The 13,782-nt window shown below is 36.9% G+C and overlaps 1 protein-coding gene across 1 annotated transcript in view; it reads right to left on the bottom strand.

Moving 5' to 3' along the window:
• Nucleotides 1-1,974: 1,974 nt before the first annotated feature.
• The window catches only part of LOC113234495, a 69,007-nt gene continuing 57,199 nt past the window's right edge, over nt 1,975-13,782 (bottom strand). Inside the window, exons 5-10 of the mRNA XM_026469831.1 lie at nt 9,834-9,961; nt 8,008-8,144; nt 7,385-7,520; nt 6,896-7,002; nt 5,933-6,066; nt 1,975-4,513 (exon numbers count right to left, since the gene is read on the bottom strand). Of these exons, the coding sequence (XP_026325616.1) occupies nt 4,414-4,513; nt 5,933-6,066; nt 6,896-7,002; nt 7,385-7,520; nt 8,008-8,144; nt 9,834-9,961 (742 nt within the window). The 3' untranslated portion in view covers nt 1,975-4,413. The remainder of the gene's footprint in view (nt 4,514-5,932; nt 6,067-6,895; nt 7,003-7,384; nt 7,521-8,007; nt 8,145-9,833; nt 9,962-13,782) is intronic.

The raw sequence follows: 13,782 nt of genomic DNA, 5'->3' as shown, positions 1-13,782 counted from the left end.
TCCCTTAATCTGCTAACTAAAACACGGCAGTTTCGGCTATGCGTCGTTAGCGTAGGTTCCGATAAGTTGAACACGTTAACTAATTTTAACTCTTTTTAAAAGAGAATTTTGTGCTCTATTTTTTCTATTTAAAACGGATATTTGACCATTTGTCACTTAGCCGCTGTTTAGTTAGTGGACGGCAGATTAAGAGTCGTATTCCAGAACTCTGCTCAATGTTAAAGCAGGATTGCACTGGCAACACAAGGACTGGAAATACGACCCTAATGGCAGGGCCTTGAGTATGATTTCGAGTGCTTTAAACCATACTCAAATCCTGACTTGAGCATTGAGTAGAGTTCTAGAATACGGCCCTAAGTCAGGTTCAAGTTCAAGCAAGGTTACCAAAGTTACTTAAGTAGTTCAAAATTAAAACATTCGCAAATGTTATTTATACAGAAATTTAATCGCTGTTCAGCCATGTGGCTGTATGTACTGTAGTAGTATGTACTACTTATTCATTACTTATTAAAAATGTCTTATAATTTTGTTTTAATCATTTTCCGTATAAGAATTTAGCCAATTTTTTACAATCTTTGCTTTTTACATTTTACTTCCGAGTTGTATTATCTATGGAAGAATAGCTAGCTGGCCATCTGTTGTTAAAAAAAAAAACAAATACCCGCCATTTGCTAAATCCATAATTGTTGTGTTGTGAACCATATTTATTTATACGAGAAATTAACAAACGTTGTGTTTATTTTAGATTTAATGATGAAATACATTGTATCACGGACGGTAAAAAAAATATAAAACTCAGTTATTAAAGTAGTAATTTCTTATTTCTGTTGCTACACAAAAACTAGTGGTAGGTACAAAAATTTCTCACTAGTACCACTGTGAATCAACGTTTCGGATGCTTGAGGTCTACGGCTTCTCCGTCCGACATCTGCCCGAAAACGATTACTGTCAATAAATACTTGAGCAAAACAAAACACAACAAAGCTTCAATTGCGTCATGCGTTTTTAATATCATAATATTCTGTATTTATTGTAATAAAGATAATATCTCTAACAATGGCGTGTTGTTCTATTCGGTGGTGTGGGAAAAACAGCAAAACATCTAATTACAGAACAAACGGAATCATATTTCATCGGTAATTAAATGTGTAATTTTGCAATTTTCGTCCATTATAGCAAAGCTCAAGTTAACTGGTCGGTTTGAAGTGAAACAGTTGACGACACCCGTCAATTGTTTCGAACTCGGGCTCGCCAATCGGAGCGCAGTTGTCACAGTAATCATATGGCTGAATAGTTTTCAAACAGATTAAATTACATTTCGTCTCTGTTTCTGGTTATGTACTCGATGTTTAATATGGTTGAGCATTGACCTTGACCGTTGAGTATTACTTATTTAACAGTAATTCGACTCATCCGAAGAACAGAGTCCGATGTGATTATATAGCGAAAAGAGACTAAGTATGTTACGAAAATAATTTCATTATTCAAACTAAGGCCTAAGTGAAGGTGTTTTGAGAATTTATATATCTTATTTCGTTTCGGAAATATAAAATCGAACAACGGTCGTTTTGACATTCACAGCGAAGAACGAACGAAATGTACTATGTCCTGAGAACAGTGCACATAGATCTTTGTTCTACGGATGACTCAAATTGTTTCGGACGGATGTTAAACGGGAACGAGAGTAGATCCGGGAGCGGTACTTGTCGGTGATCCACAGTGGTACGTGATATGAAAGTAGATATTACTATTCGTAACCTAAAAAATCCTCTGCCGCGATACCTCGCCGACAATTCGGCATTTTCCACAGAGTGCTCTAGTGGGACATAAGAATATAAATAAAAAGCAAATTTATATTTATTAACAATGTTTTATTTGACATTAATTGTTAAAACCTTATTTATTATTTCAATAAAAATATATATATAATACAACATAACAAGAAAAGGGAATTGTCAACCCTGGTTACAATGTTTTTTTACTTTTTAATATATTTTTTAAAATGTCGTGAATAATCACGTTGTTCAGTGGATTACTACACGTTTAAAGTTCACCGTTGTTACAAAACTGTAACTAGTGATGTTTATACATTTTTAATATTTACAAACTTATGAAAGCTATTAACGCGCCTTCAAATAAAATGCTTCTTGCTAATTTTCATACAATATGTTTAATCTGCAAAAGCAGCGCGACAGTGGAGCTGCAGCTGCGCTTTTAATGTATGAAAATTAGTACAGTGGTGCCACTGCAGCTTCTATAAGCGTCTATAATTTGAAGGCACCCTTCTCTCTCGTTCTCCGCCCGGAATAATTACTGTTAAATAATTAATACTCCACCTAATTAAAAGATGCATGATGGGAATGAAGCTTCATACCCGACATTGTCTTTTAACTTATTTGACAGTAAATGTTTCGAACGGACGTTGGACAGACAACGAGAGTAGACACCTAGATACGTAATAAAAAAATTGTTATTACAACATGGTGGGTTATTCTGACCTAATTTTTAATTGCGGTTTATTTTTGAAAAATTATATCAGATCAATTGAAAAAAGAGATCATTTTTTAAATTAGCAGGTTTTATTGTTCAAAATGACTGTTGTTACAAACCTTGTCTGCTAATTTTAAATCATGTGAGCATTACTGTGTTCCGGTTTTGAAGGGTAAGGGTGCTGGTGAAATTACAGGCACATTGGGACTTGTCAACTTGTCTCAGGGCGACGGGCGCAATGGCAGTGCCCTTCAGATCTTCGGGATTGAAAGCACTGCAACTGATACGGACTCATTCGTCCCGTCATTTATTATTATTAAAAAATAAACTACTCGAGGGCGAAATCGATTTAGCGGCTTCCACACTGACCAAAGGAATTTACAGCGTAAAAATCCACAATTTGGAAGCACATTTAACATTTTTTTCAAAGAGAACCACGTTCATTGGTTTGATACTTAATATATTTGATAATTAACATAAAAACTAATGTCACAACACGAAATAATATAACTATGTACTGTAACGAATTATATTTGTTCTGTTTTATCATTTAGGAGACCAGTGCCAGACTGTGGCACGACCATTGAGTTGGTAATGCTAAGAAATAATTAAAACTACATTTTGTTTTGTTCGATATCAATTGTTCATGAACAAATTATAACCTCGATCCTTAAAACAAGTTTTCATAAGGTGTTGTTTTATTATTACACAAAAAAATTGTTTAAAATCTAGAATTACTATTTAAAATTAGTTATATCTAGTTATAAACTTAATGTAACGCCTACTTAAAAAAACCATATTAGAATTAAAAAAAAAGACATAATTTTTATCACTTTTTAATAAGGCTTCGGTCGATATTATTTACAAATCCACGGGCAACACAATCGGAAAAAAATGCATTTCTTTATCCAGGTCTTTATTTAGGATTTTGCCTGAAAGTAAAATCTATTATGTGCATTATTTCTAGTTCCAATTCAATTGTGAATTTAGGCTTATTGCGTTTATTGTAGATTTCACAACGCGTGAGTGTAGTTTGTATTAGAACCACAGAGTATATTCACTTGGGTGTCGCGGCTAGCGACTAAGGAATGGTTCCCTACTCTCGTGTAGCTTTCTTAGCGCGTTTCGAATTGGAGACTATACAAATCTGGAAAACTCGGACCGTCGTTCGAAAGTATGTACAGTCCCCTAGTAGAAAAATCTACAACGCCATTGAAATCTAAAGCTTCAGGGCTGACGTTCTTTCGGTTTTATGACGTTCTTGAAACGTGTTCGATATTTTGGCCAACGAAAAACTCAGTATCCCATTCACAGTAAAATTCAGATTTTTCTTTTCAGATGTTTTTATTTAGTACAAAGATGGCGTTGTGTCATGTCAGTTGAGACGACAATACCCATGATTAAAAGATTAAACAATCTTCATCTGTTATACAGTCAAGAGCATTTTAAAGTTTACATATTAAGTTTTATTTTCAACCCTATGTCACTTACAATAAGAACGTTTCAAAGTTATCCTTTGATCGACACGATCCGTGCCCAGTAGTGGCAGGAGTATTTATAGAGTACAGATGTTATTGACTTTTTGGAATTTCACGATGTTTACGACCGTGAAACAACTTCAATAGTTTGTTGTAATTATTAACACAAATATAAAGAAAAAATTCCTCGACCCTGCGTCTACTGTGTCACTCTGACAATTGAGCTAAAGGCCAGCAGGTCTACGAAATTCTTTAATGGGTCTGTTATAGACCTTTGCACTGGGGTTTTCAGCTTTAAACGTCGTAAGCGACACCTTGTGACAGATTTGTGAATCTTGTCACTCAGCTGTTACCTTTAAAGGTACCACAAGTTGATATCACCTTGTGATAGCTGTAAAGAGTATAATGTGGTCTGTATTGGAAGTATATTTTTGTATAAACGAATTCAACGACACTTTTTGAGGAATTCGAGGACCTCGAGGGGGTAGTTCTGCCGGGTGGTCGATTTGGCCGCACTGCGCGCTAGTTCCAAGGGGGTTACAGAGCTGTAACAAACAATAAATGTTTCATTTCAAATATAGTAGGTTTTTTTTGGAGATGGAGTAAAATGAGAGTTCTTTGTGCAAGTGTTGCCCGCTTGCAAGCAGCTAGTGATTTATAGCCGATTAAATGGACGTAGTTAAACAAAAAGGATTCAATGCACATCCAGTCATTGTCGAGATGTGGCAGAAGTCTTTCTCACTCTTGTTTTATTTTCAAAACTTACAATGTCATGTAACTCCAGAGGTATTTATTTATGTTTATATGTTGGATTTTTTTGCTGACCTAAGAGGTTGGACTTTTGGTACATATAACAATTTTTTTGATGATTTTGTGGATTGGATCCTTTTTGCTTAACTACAAATATTCCATCGACTATAGATTGAATGTTGGTTATGCTTATGCAAAATAATAGCGGAACTTGTTTCATTTGAATCATCATATGTCTATTATTCGTCCCACTGGTATGTATACACAGGTTCATTTGTTCATACATACACTACATTTAAAACTATATATGATATCAAGTAACGGGACGAACAAGTCGTGCGCCTGGCGGTAAACGACACGTCTGTCCATAACAGTTGCAATGCCACTCAGAATTTTAAATAAAATTGTCGACAGTTTTATCGATAGATTAAGGGTAAGGTTGCTGTGGCAGTACTCCTCAGATCTTTGCGGTTTAAAGTTCTGAGTGGCAATGCAACTGTTATGGACAGGCGTGTAGCTTACCATCAGGCGCACGACTTGTTCGTCCCGTCACTTGATATTATAAAAAAAAGATTGTGAAAGAAAGTAAAATTTTCTCTGAATTGTGAACCTTCTTTAATCCTATTTTGACAATGATACTAGTATCGAAATCAATTTTTAACCGACTCTAAAAAAGGAGGAGGTTGTCAATTTGACTGTATGTTTTTTTTGTATATATGTTACGTGTAACGGCATTTGTGAACCGATTTTGATGATTCTTTTTTTGTTGGAAAGAGGATACCTCGGGAGTGGTCCCATTTACATTTGAAGAAAATATTCCCTCTCTAAGGGTGGCAAACTAGGGGATGAATGACTTCTGAGGTCGGTTTTTTTAGTACTTTGTACTGAGATTCTTGTTCATATTATACATTTTAATAAGGACGTGTATTTGATTATCTATATTGAATTGAAATGAAAAACTTTAAAATGTGTCTCCTCTTGCATTTTTTGCATTCCTGCATAGCAGTAGAGCTCCTTGTGAAAGAGTACGTCCAGGTAAGTAATGCCACCTTATCTATTTCTGCCGCCAAGAGATATAAGGAATATTACGTTCCGATTTTTAAGGGTGAGATTACAGGCACATGGGATGGTCAACTCATATCTCAGCGTGATGGGCGCAGTGCCCCTCAGGGCTTTGCGGCTTGTTCGTGTTATTGTCGTCAATAGTGAATTACCTTCTGTTTTGAGCATGAGCAAGTTTCTTCCACTGCTTGCGGTCCAGGTGTCTGAATAGAAGCAGCAGAAGGTGCAGGTCGCAGGTGGGGGAGTTCACAGCCAGGTGCACGCACGTGTCTGCGCCCTTCACGTCCTGTTGAAACATGAAATGTGTTACAAACTTGGAGAATGACTACATTATCTTTGTCACGCAATCAAAACTAATATTATAAATGCGAAAATAACTATATTTGAGTCAGGTTAGAGACTAAAACAACTGTGACCTTGAACAGTAAAACCAGCCAGTTTCAATTGATCTGACATTACGTATTTCTCCAATTAGGTTTGCCCCGAAAAATGAACCACAATAAAAATTAGATCAGAATAAAGAATAACGCACCATGTTGTAATAACATTTTTTTTACGTATAAGTTTGACGCCTAAACCGCTGAACTAATTTTGATGAACTTTGGTATAGGTACTTTTTGTCTCAAAAATAAAATCTTAAAAGGTTGCAATAGGGGTGAAATGAAACAGTACAGTACTCGAAGCACGTATTCTAAGCAGACGAAGTGACGGGCATCACCTATTTCGACGTAATTTTCCTTGAATCTTGATTGTCTACTACTTCTTGTAAAAGCACAATGTCCCAAAATGCTTTCGAAGTGAAATTTTAAGAAAAGCTAATTCTGCTCTTTAATATTGCAAACGCTAAAAAAAAAGGATAAAAACTTCCGTGTGCAAAATATTAAAGAAGAAATTATTAAAATTCATAAATTTTATTTACTATTTATGTTACTATTTACCGCGTTTCCTTTAACAACCTGTGAGTTTTGAGAGTTTTAAATAAGTCGCGTTTGGAATGCGTCGAGTTTGAATTGCGTACAGTTTGGAAAGCGTCTAGTTTGGATTGCGTCGAGTTTGGAATGCGTCGAGTTAGGATTGCGTCGAGTTTGGAATGCGTTAAGTTTGGAATCACTTACTCCTCGCCAAATATCGACCCCGGCGTGTTCCAACAAAACGTGAGCGACGTGAAGTCGTGGCGAGCTGGCGCTGTGCAGACGACAGGCCATGTGCAATGCTGCATAACCTGTAATTGGTTTAGGAATTTAGACCTTTTTCAGAGTTACGACCCGGAGTATGGTGATTAGCAGACTTCTTGAGGTATATTGGTCCATTGGCTCAAATTGTACTCTGAGATGGAATTCGAGATAAAAAATGTGTTACCATTACAAAAAAATATTTTAAGAATCGTGGCAATGTGAAAAGGTCTACAAAAAACAATAAAATGTTACGAAAACATAATTTTATTAATACACCTTTACAACACAAGCAAAAACTGGTTTTTGTGCTAAGTTTTTTCTTTATGTTTGGATAAATTATCTTTTTTTTTCCAAAAATTAACGAAAATCATTTTTAACTTATTTTCAAGCACGTCGCTTGCTGTTGATGCCATAAAGGTCGCAGCTTACCCTCGGTATTGACGTGATGCACGTTGAAAAGCGGCATTTGGTGCTGTTCGCGCACGGTCAGCTCGTACAGCACGTCGGCGAACAAGTCGCCAGCGCGCGCGCACGCAAGCACGAGATTGTCGCCTTGCGCGTCGATCTATAAGAGAATCAAGTACGTTGTTAGCTACATTGAAAACAATTTGTCACTAAAAACATCCAGAATATTTCAAGTTAAAAACACTACTTCTCTTACTTTCTTGTTAAAAGATTATGTAAGTGTGTTCCTATTATAAAAATCTGGAGATGTTGAAGGACACGTGGAAATTAATAACACTATTTTTATGCCACTAAGTGAAGTAATCGCGAAGATCTGAGGACCCCTGCCACCGCGCCTGTCACCCTGAGACATAAGTTAACAAGTCCCATGTGCCTATGATTTCATCAGCACCTCCTAACCCTTCAAACCCGAAAGGCAGTAACGCTCACTGCTGCTGGCGGCAGAAATAGGTAAGATGGCAGTACTTCACTGGATGAACACTTTCACTTGTTGTCCGTTTTGTTTGTGTCTACATATTAAATAAATTGACACAAATTTAATGATGCTATGTACATTAAAAAAAATTCGCTTCCTCAATATGTCTTACCTCATTGAAGACACAGTCTCGGCCGTCTACAGCACTGGGATCCGCTCTTATGGCGACTCTGACACACTGCACTAGATAGCGAGTGAGTAGAGGCCGTTTGAAGCAACGCAGAGCGGCCGATTTCAAAAGCGCCAAGCCTTTAAAAAAAAATTAAGGTCAGTGGGGGGGTAAGAGGCACACCAGGGGAATAGGGACTTGAAGCCTTAAGTCACAATCTGAAGAGTTTAAGCTTGCTCAAGGCTACGCGGTAAGTGCGCAGCACAAGTGCTCATACAAATAATTAATTTATGAACATTCGGTTCCGCACACGGCTGGCAACGTTATTTTCACCTCTCTGAGCGCGTGTGTAGGTTCCTTTTTCCTCGTATGAACGCCTGGTGTCATTAGTCAAATTAAGTAGGCTATTATAGCGTAAGTATTTTCGATTTTGTATGAGTGATGTATCTGTTGCGTAGTAACTATTATTTTAATTTATTTATATTAAGTAATCTGTGCTAATATAGCACAGATCGATTCCTCCAATGAACACTGCGATAATTTTATTTTTTGATTATTTTTTATTTTCCGTTATTTTTGTAAACAGACATATTTATTTACTAATATTATGCTCCCGAATTTTGTGAAAAAAGAAGCAAAATAACATGAAAACGAATTTTGTGAAAGAAGAAATTAAGAAACATCAAATCAGTACAGAGTACTAAAAAAAATCTACCTCAAAAGTTCGTGTAATTACATCTATATGATAAATTTTATTGAAATCGGTTACCGGAAAGTGTGAGAAACCGGATTCATACCCTAGTTTGCCACTCTTAGAGGTGGAATGTTTTCTTGAAATTTAAATGGGACCACATCTGAGGTACCACCTTTCCAAACCCGGTGCCGCGGATGCCATGGACACACACATAGACAACCACAAATTACACCCAAATTCACGAGAGAAATAAATGTACGCCATACAAATATTTCTCCCGGCCTGGGAATCAAACCTGGGACCTCTGCGTGGGCGTGGTAACAGAAAATAGATCCAATAATTAAGGTGGCGTGGTGTCCATTGGCGGTACCGAGACAATATAATACTATAATAGCTCAGATATCCAATCTTATACAAAGAAATGCCGCACTCGTAACTCCGATTATTCGAACGCTTATTTCAAGTATTATTTTCGCACGATTTCAAAATAAAATGCAATTTTGAGTAAGTCTGAAACGTCTTAAAAAGTTACGTCCTCAGGCTTATTTTGAACCGACTTCAAAAAAAGGACGAGGTTATACGTTCGGCTGTATATGTTTACAGATATCTCCGTCAATTGTGGACCGATTTTGAAAATTCTTTTTTTATTTAAAAGGGTGCACTCTCATGGTGGTTCCATTGTCACCAAGTCAGAATCTGATTAGGGGATCCCATGAAAATCCAAGGAAATCCTCAAATTTTATAGCTATGTCGGTGTATATCCCATTTCTCCATCAATTGTGCACCGATTTTCAATATTCTTTTTTTGTTTGAAAGGGTATAGTCTCGTGTGGTCCCTGATGCTGTTCCGGGTTCGTTTCGGCCATCACAGATTACTACTTATTTTCCGCAAATAAAAGTCGGCTTCTTATTTGACATACTCGTACATGTAATCAACAAATTACTGTCACCATGGCAACCAGTAAAAAGTATAAAATGTACAAAGGCGTCCGTAACAGTCCCATTGTAACTAAGAAGTTAGAATCTGATGAGGAGACCCCATGGAAATCGGTTTGTTTTTCAATGAAAAAGTTACAATTATTAAAATAATAGTGCTTTTTTTTATTAATTTCATTATTATTCATTTAAAACTTACCCTGTTCACCAAGGAAGACAGCGGGTTGTTGCGATAGCATCCTTTCGCAGAGAAGAACGATCAACGCCATCTCCTTATCTGGCTGTACGCCGTGCTGGGACAGGCTCCAGAGAATGTTATGGAGGACGCTGGAAGCAGAAAACGACTTTTTATTTAGCAGCTGTCATCCATATCAACAAAATCCGCCAACGCTAGTCGTCAATGCAATCTATATGCCCTAAATCTTAGAATAATAACGCATAGAAACCTAGTCCGCACACGCTAAGTGAGGCAAATTGAAGCGCGCCCAATGGGCCTACACGAGCGGGCGGGCCGTCAGTGCTCAAGGTCAACTTGCACCGCGAACAGCTCAAGAATTTTAGCTAAAAGGGTAAATGAGTGTAAAAATACATCAGACAAACATAAAACAGAAACTAACATCACATTCCACAAGGAAGTAACGCGTTTCAACTTGTATTTTTATATAAATATTCACTAAAACCGAAAATTAACCTACTACTAAAACTAGCCTACATGAATTAGATTTTTGCCTCACTTGTGACAGTTCGTGTGATATGAAACTATCATTCTGTGCGTTATTATTCTAAGCCCTAAATATAGTACGTTATTACAAAGGCTGTATGAGTATGTGTTACTTTTATTATTTGTATAATGTCAAGTCACGGGACGAACAGGTCGTGCGCCTGATGGTAAGCCACACGCCTGTCCATAACAGTTGCAGTGACACTCAAAGCTATAAATCTGAAAGATCTGAGGGGCACTGCCACTGCGCCTGTCACCCTGACACATAAGTTGTAATTTCACCAGCAACCTTACCCTTCAAAATCGGAACACAACAATGCTAACACTACTGCTTAGCGGCAGAAATAGGTAAGGTGGCAGTACTACCCTGGACGAACTCTTTCACAAGGAGCTCTACTGCTACCGACATATACAGGGTTATTGTTTGTTTTTTATATAAGCCCACAAGCACGCTTATAATTTTAAATTGTAAGAGTCGTTCAGTTCAACTCAACAATATAATTTTTTACAACGTCAACGTTAAAGGTTCGTATTCTAGAACTCTACTCAATGCTCAAGTCAGGATTTGAATATGGTTTAAAGCATTCGAAATCATACTCAAGTCCCTGCCATTAGGGTCGTATTTCCAGTGCAATCCTGACTTGAGCATTGAGTAAGAATACGACCCTAAGTGCCAAGTCGCGCCATCTGTGCTTTCTAAACAAATTAATTCGTCAATGCGAATAATGCTACAAATAAAAATAAAATTTTTTACAAATAAACTTACTTATCTTAAAACCTTAAGTAGCCTACTCTCGCTTTTCCCTGTCGATACTATGTTGCAAGCTTTTTAAAACAATGTCTATGGGCTTACACGTTTTTTTCAACGATTGTAAGCTTTAAACTAAAAACGTTTAAGTGAAAAGGTCTTTTATAAGCACGCTTATTTAAAAAGTATGTACAAAGCGTTAACGTTTAAAATTCATAAGCAGTTTACTACAACGTAACGTCGTCGCAACGCCCGTATGGTATCGCTCTTACTGTCGTATCTTTAATCGTTATGTAAATTTAACAAGGCCATGTTTTGGGTTAAACATTTCACTTCTTGTAGCTTGTGTCAATGTTGTTTTATCTATGAGATATATTTATACAGTATTAAGATCTCTTTGTGAACGTGTCCAAGGAAGTACTGCCACCGCACCTATTCTTTCAAGCAGTAACATGGGTCTTGTCAACTTCATGTCTTAGGGTGATGGGCGCATTGGCAGGGCCCATTGTTCCCACTAGTTCTATTTCATAGATCTATAATTATCTCAGAGTACTAAAAAAACCGACCTCAAAAGTACGTGGAATTACGTTTATTTGCTAAGTTTTATTGAAATAATAAATAAACGCACACACTCAACATAGCCCCGCACTAGGGAAACCCTGTGTCGCGGGTGCCATCGACACACATATAGACAACCACAAAGTACACCCAAACTCACGAGAGAAATAAATGTAGGCCATACAAACATTTCTCCCGGCCCGGGAATCGAACCTGGGACCTCTGCGTGGCAGTCCGGCATGGTAACTGTTCGGCCACGGAGGCAGTTAAATATCCCCTAGTTCGCCACTATACATGACTTGACCCTGGAGATAATAAAAATAGGTTCTCACTACGACACTACTCAAAGTAACTTGTCTAAGTATATTGAGAGAAAAACGCCTTGAATTGGAGAAATAGCAAAATCAACCATTAAAGTTATTGCTCCTAAATTAAATTAGGCGCTATTTATAAAAATGAATCTTCATGCGTGAACAGCCACCCTTCGAGGTGGATGATTTTCTTCAAAATGAAATGGAACCACTATGGAACCCCTTTCCAACAAAAAAAGAATCATGAAAATCGGTTCACAAATACCTGAGTTATCGCGTAACATACATACAAAAAAAAAAGAAAAATAAACATACAGTTGAATTGAGAACCTCCTCCTTTTTTGAAGTCGGTTAATTATAGAACTAGTAGGAAAAAACCAACCAAGTAGTTATATGGACTTAGTTCAATTTTTTTCCGAAAATATAAATACGATCACGTAACTCCTTTTCAAATGATTTTATAGTGAATTTAGTTATATTTATCTCCATTTTACTTAGCGGTCCTCCGAAATCGTTAAGAATTTTTATCCTTTAAAATGTTATTCCAATAGTTTTGTTACAAAGATCGAACACAGAAAAATTTCTTCGACCCGGTGGGACATGAATCCCACGATCATGCTGCACCGTAGCATTGCTCTTACCAACTGCGCCACAAGTCAAGTTACTTATGTGTACAGCCAAGCCATAACTATATGTTTTTTCCCATTAGTTCTATTATTATTGAAATATAATTTAATAACAATAATAGACCTAATGCGATTTTTTCGTCCCAGTAGTTCTATATTAACTTAACTGCGTCTGTGGCCGAACGGTTACCATGCAAACTGCCACGCAGACGTCTCAGATCGTATCGTCTCCGATTCCCGGACCGAGAGAAATATTTGTATGGCCTACATTTATTTCTTTCATGAGTTTGTCTTTGTGTGTGTCTATGGCACCCGCGACACAGGGTTTCCCCAGTGCGGGGCTTTGTGGAATGTGTGCGTTATTATTATTATTATATTCAATAGAACTACTGGGTAGTACGTTTCTAGCTCTCATAAAAAAAATCTGATTAGTAAGATTTTTTAATTAGACGTTAAAAACCAATCATGAAGCTTCTCTGGTACTTGGCCTATTGTTTGTTTTTTGATAGCGCCGTATTAAATGCTCTTTGTACATATTGATTGTTGTTCCGCGTGTACGTAAAACAGTTTTTGGATCGAATTCTCCCGTCTCAAGATTGGCCAGCCCGAATTCGAAATAATCGACGAGTATCGTCATTGTTTCACTTGAAATCGACCAGTTTAACTTGAGCTTTGCTATAATGGACGAAAATTACAAAATTACGTATTTCATTACCTATAAAAAGTGATTCCGTTTCTTTTTAACCGACTTCAAAAAAGGAGGAAGTTCTCAATTCGACTGTTTCTTCTTTTTTTTTTGTATCTATGTTACGCGATAAATCCGGTATTTGTGAACCGATTTTCATGATTCTTTTTTTGTTCGAAAGGGGGTATTTCCATAGTGGTCCCATTTCTTTTTGAAGAAAATCATCCACCTCAAAGGGTGGCTGTTCACGCATGAAGATTCATTTTTATAAATAGCGCCTAACTTTAATTTAGGAGCAATTACTTCTAGCAATTATTTAGTTGATTTTGCTATTTCTCCAATTCAAGGCGTTTTTCTCTCGATATACTTTGAGTAGTGTCGTAGTGAGAACCTATTTTTATTATCTCCAGTATCAAGCTCTGTATAGTGGCGAACTAGGCGATATTTCAATCAAACTTAGCAAATAGACGTAATTCCACGTACTTTTGAGGTCGGTTTT

This window comes from Hyposmocoma kahamanoa, unplaced genomic scaffold (assembly GCF_003589595.1).
Source record: "Hyposmocoma kahamanoa isolate Upper Pololo Valley unplaced genomic scaffold, ASM358959v1 84, whole genome shotgun sequence".
NCBI classification, from domain to species: domain Eukaryota; kingdom Metazoa; phylum Arthropoda; class Insecta; order Lepidoptera; family Cosmopterigidae; genus Hyposmocoma; species Hyposmocoma kahamanoa.
This window is presented reverse-complemented; position numbering and strand designations above follow the sequence as displayed.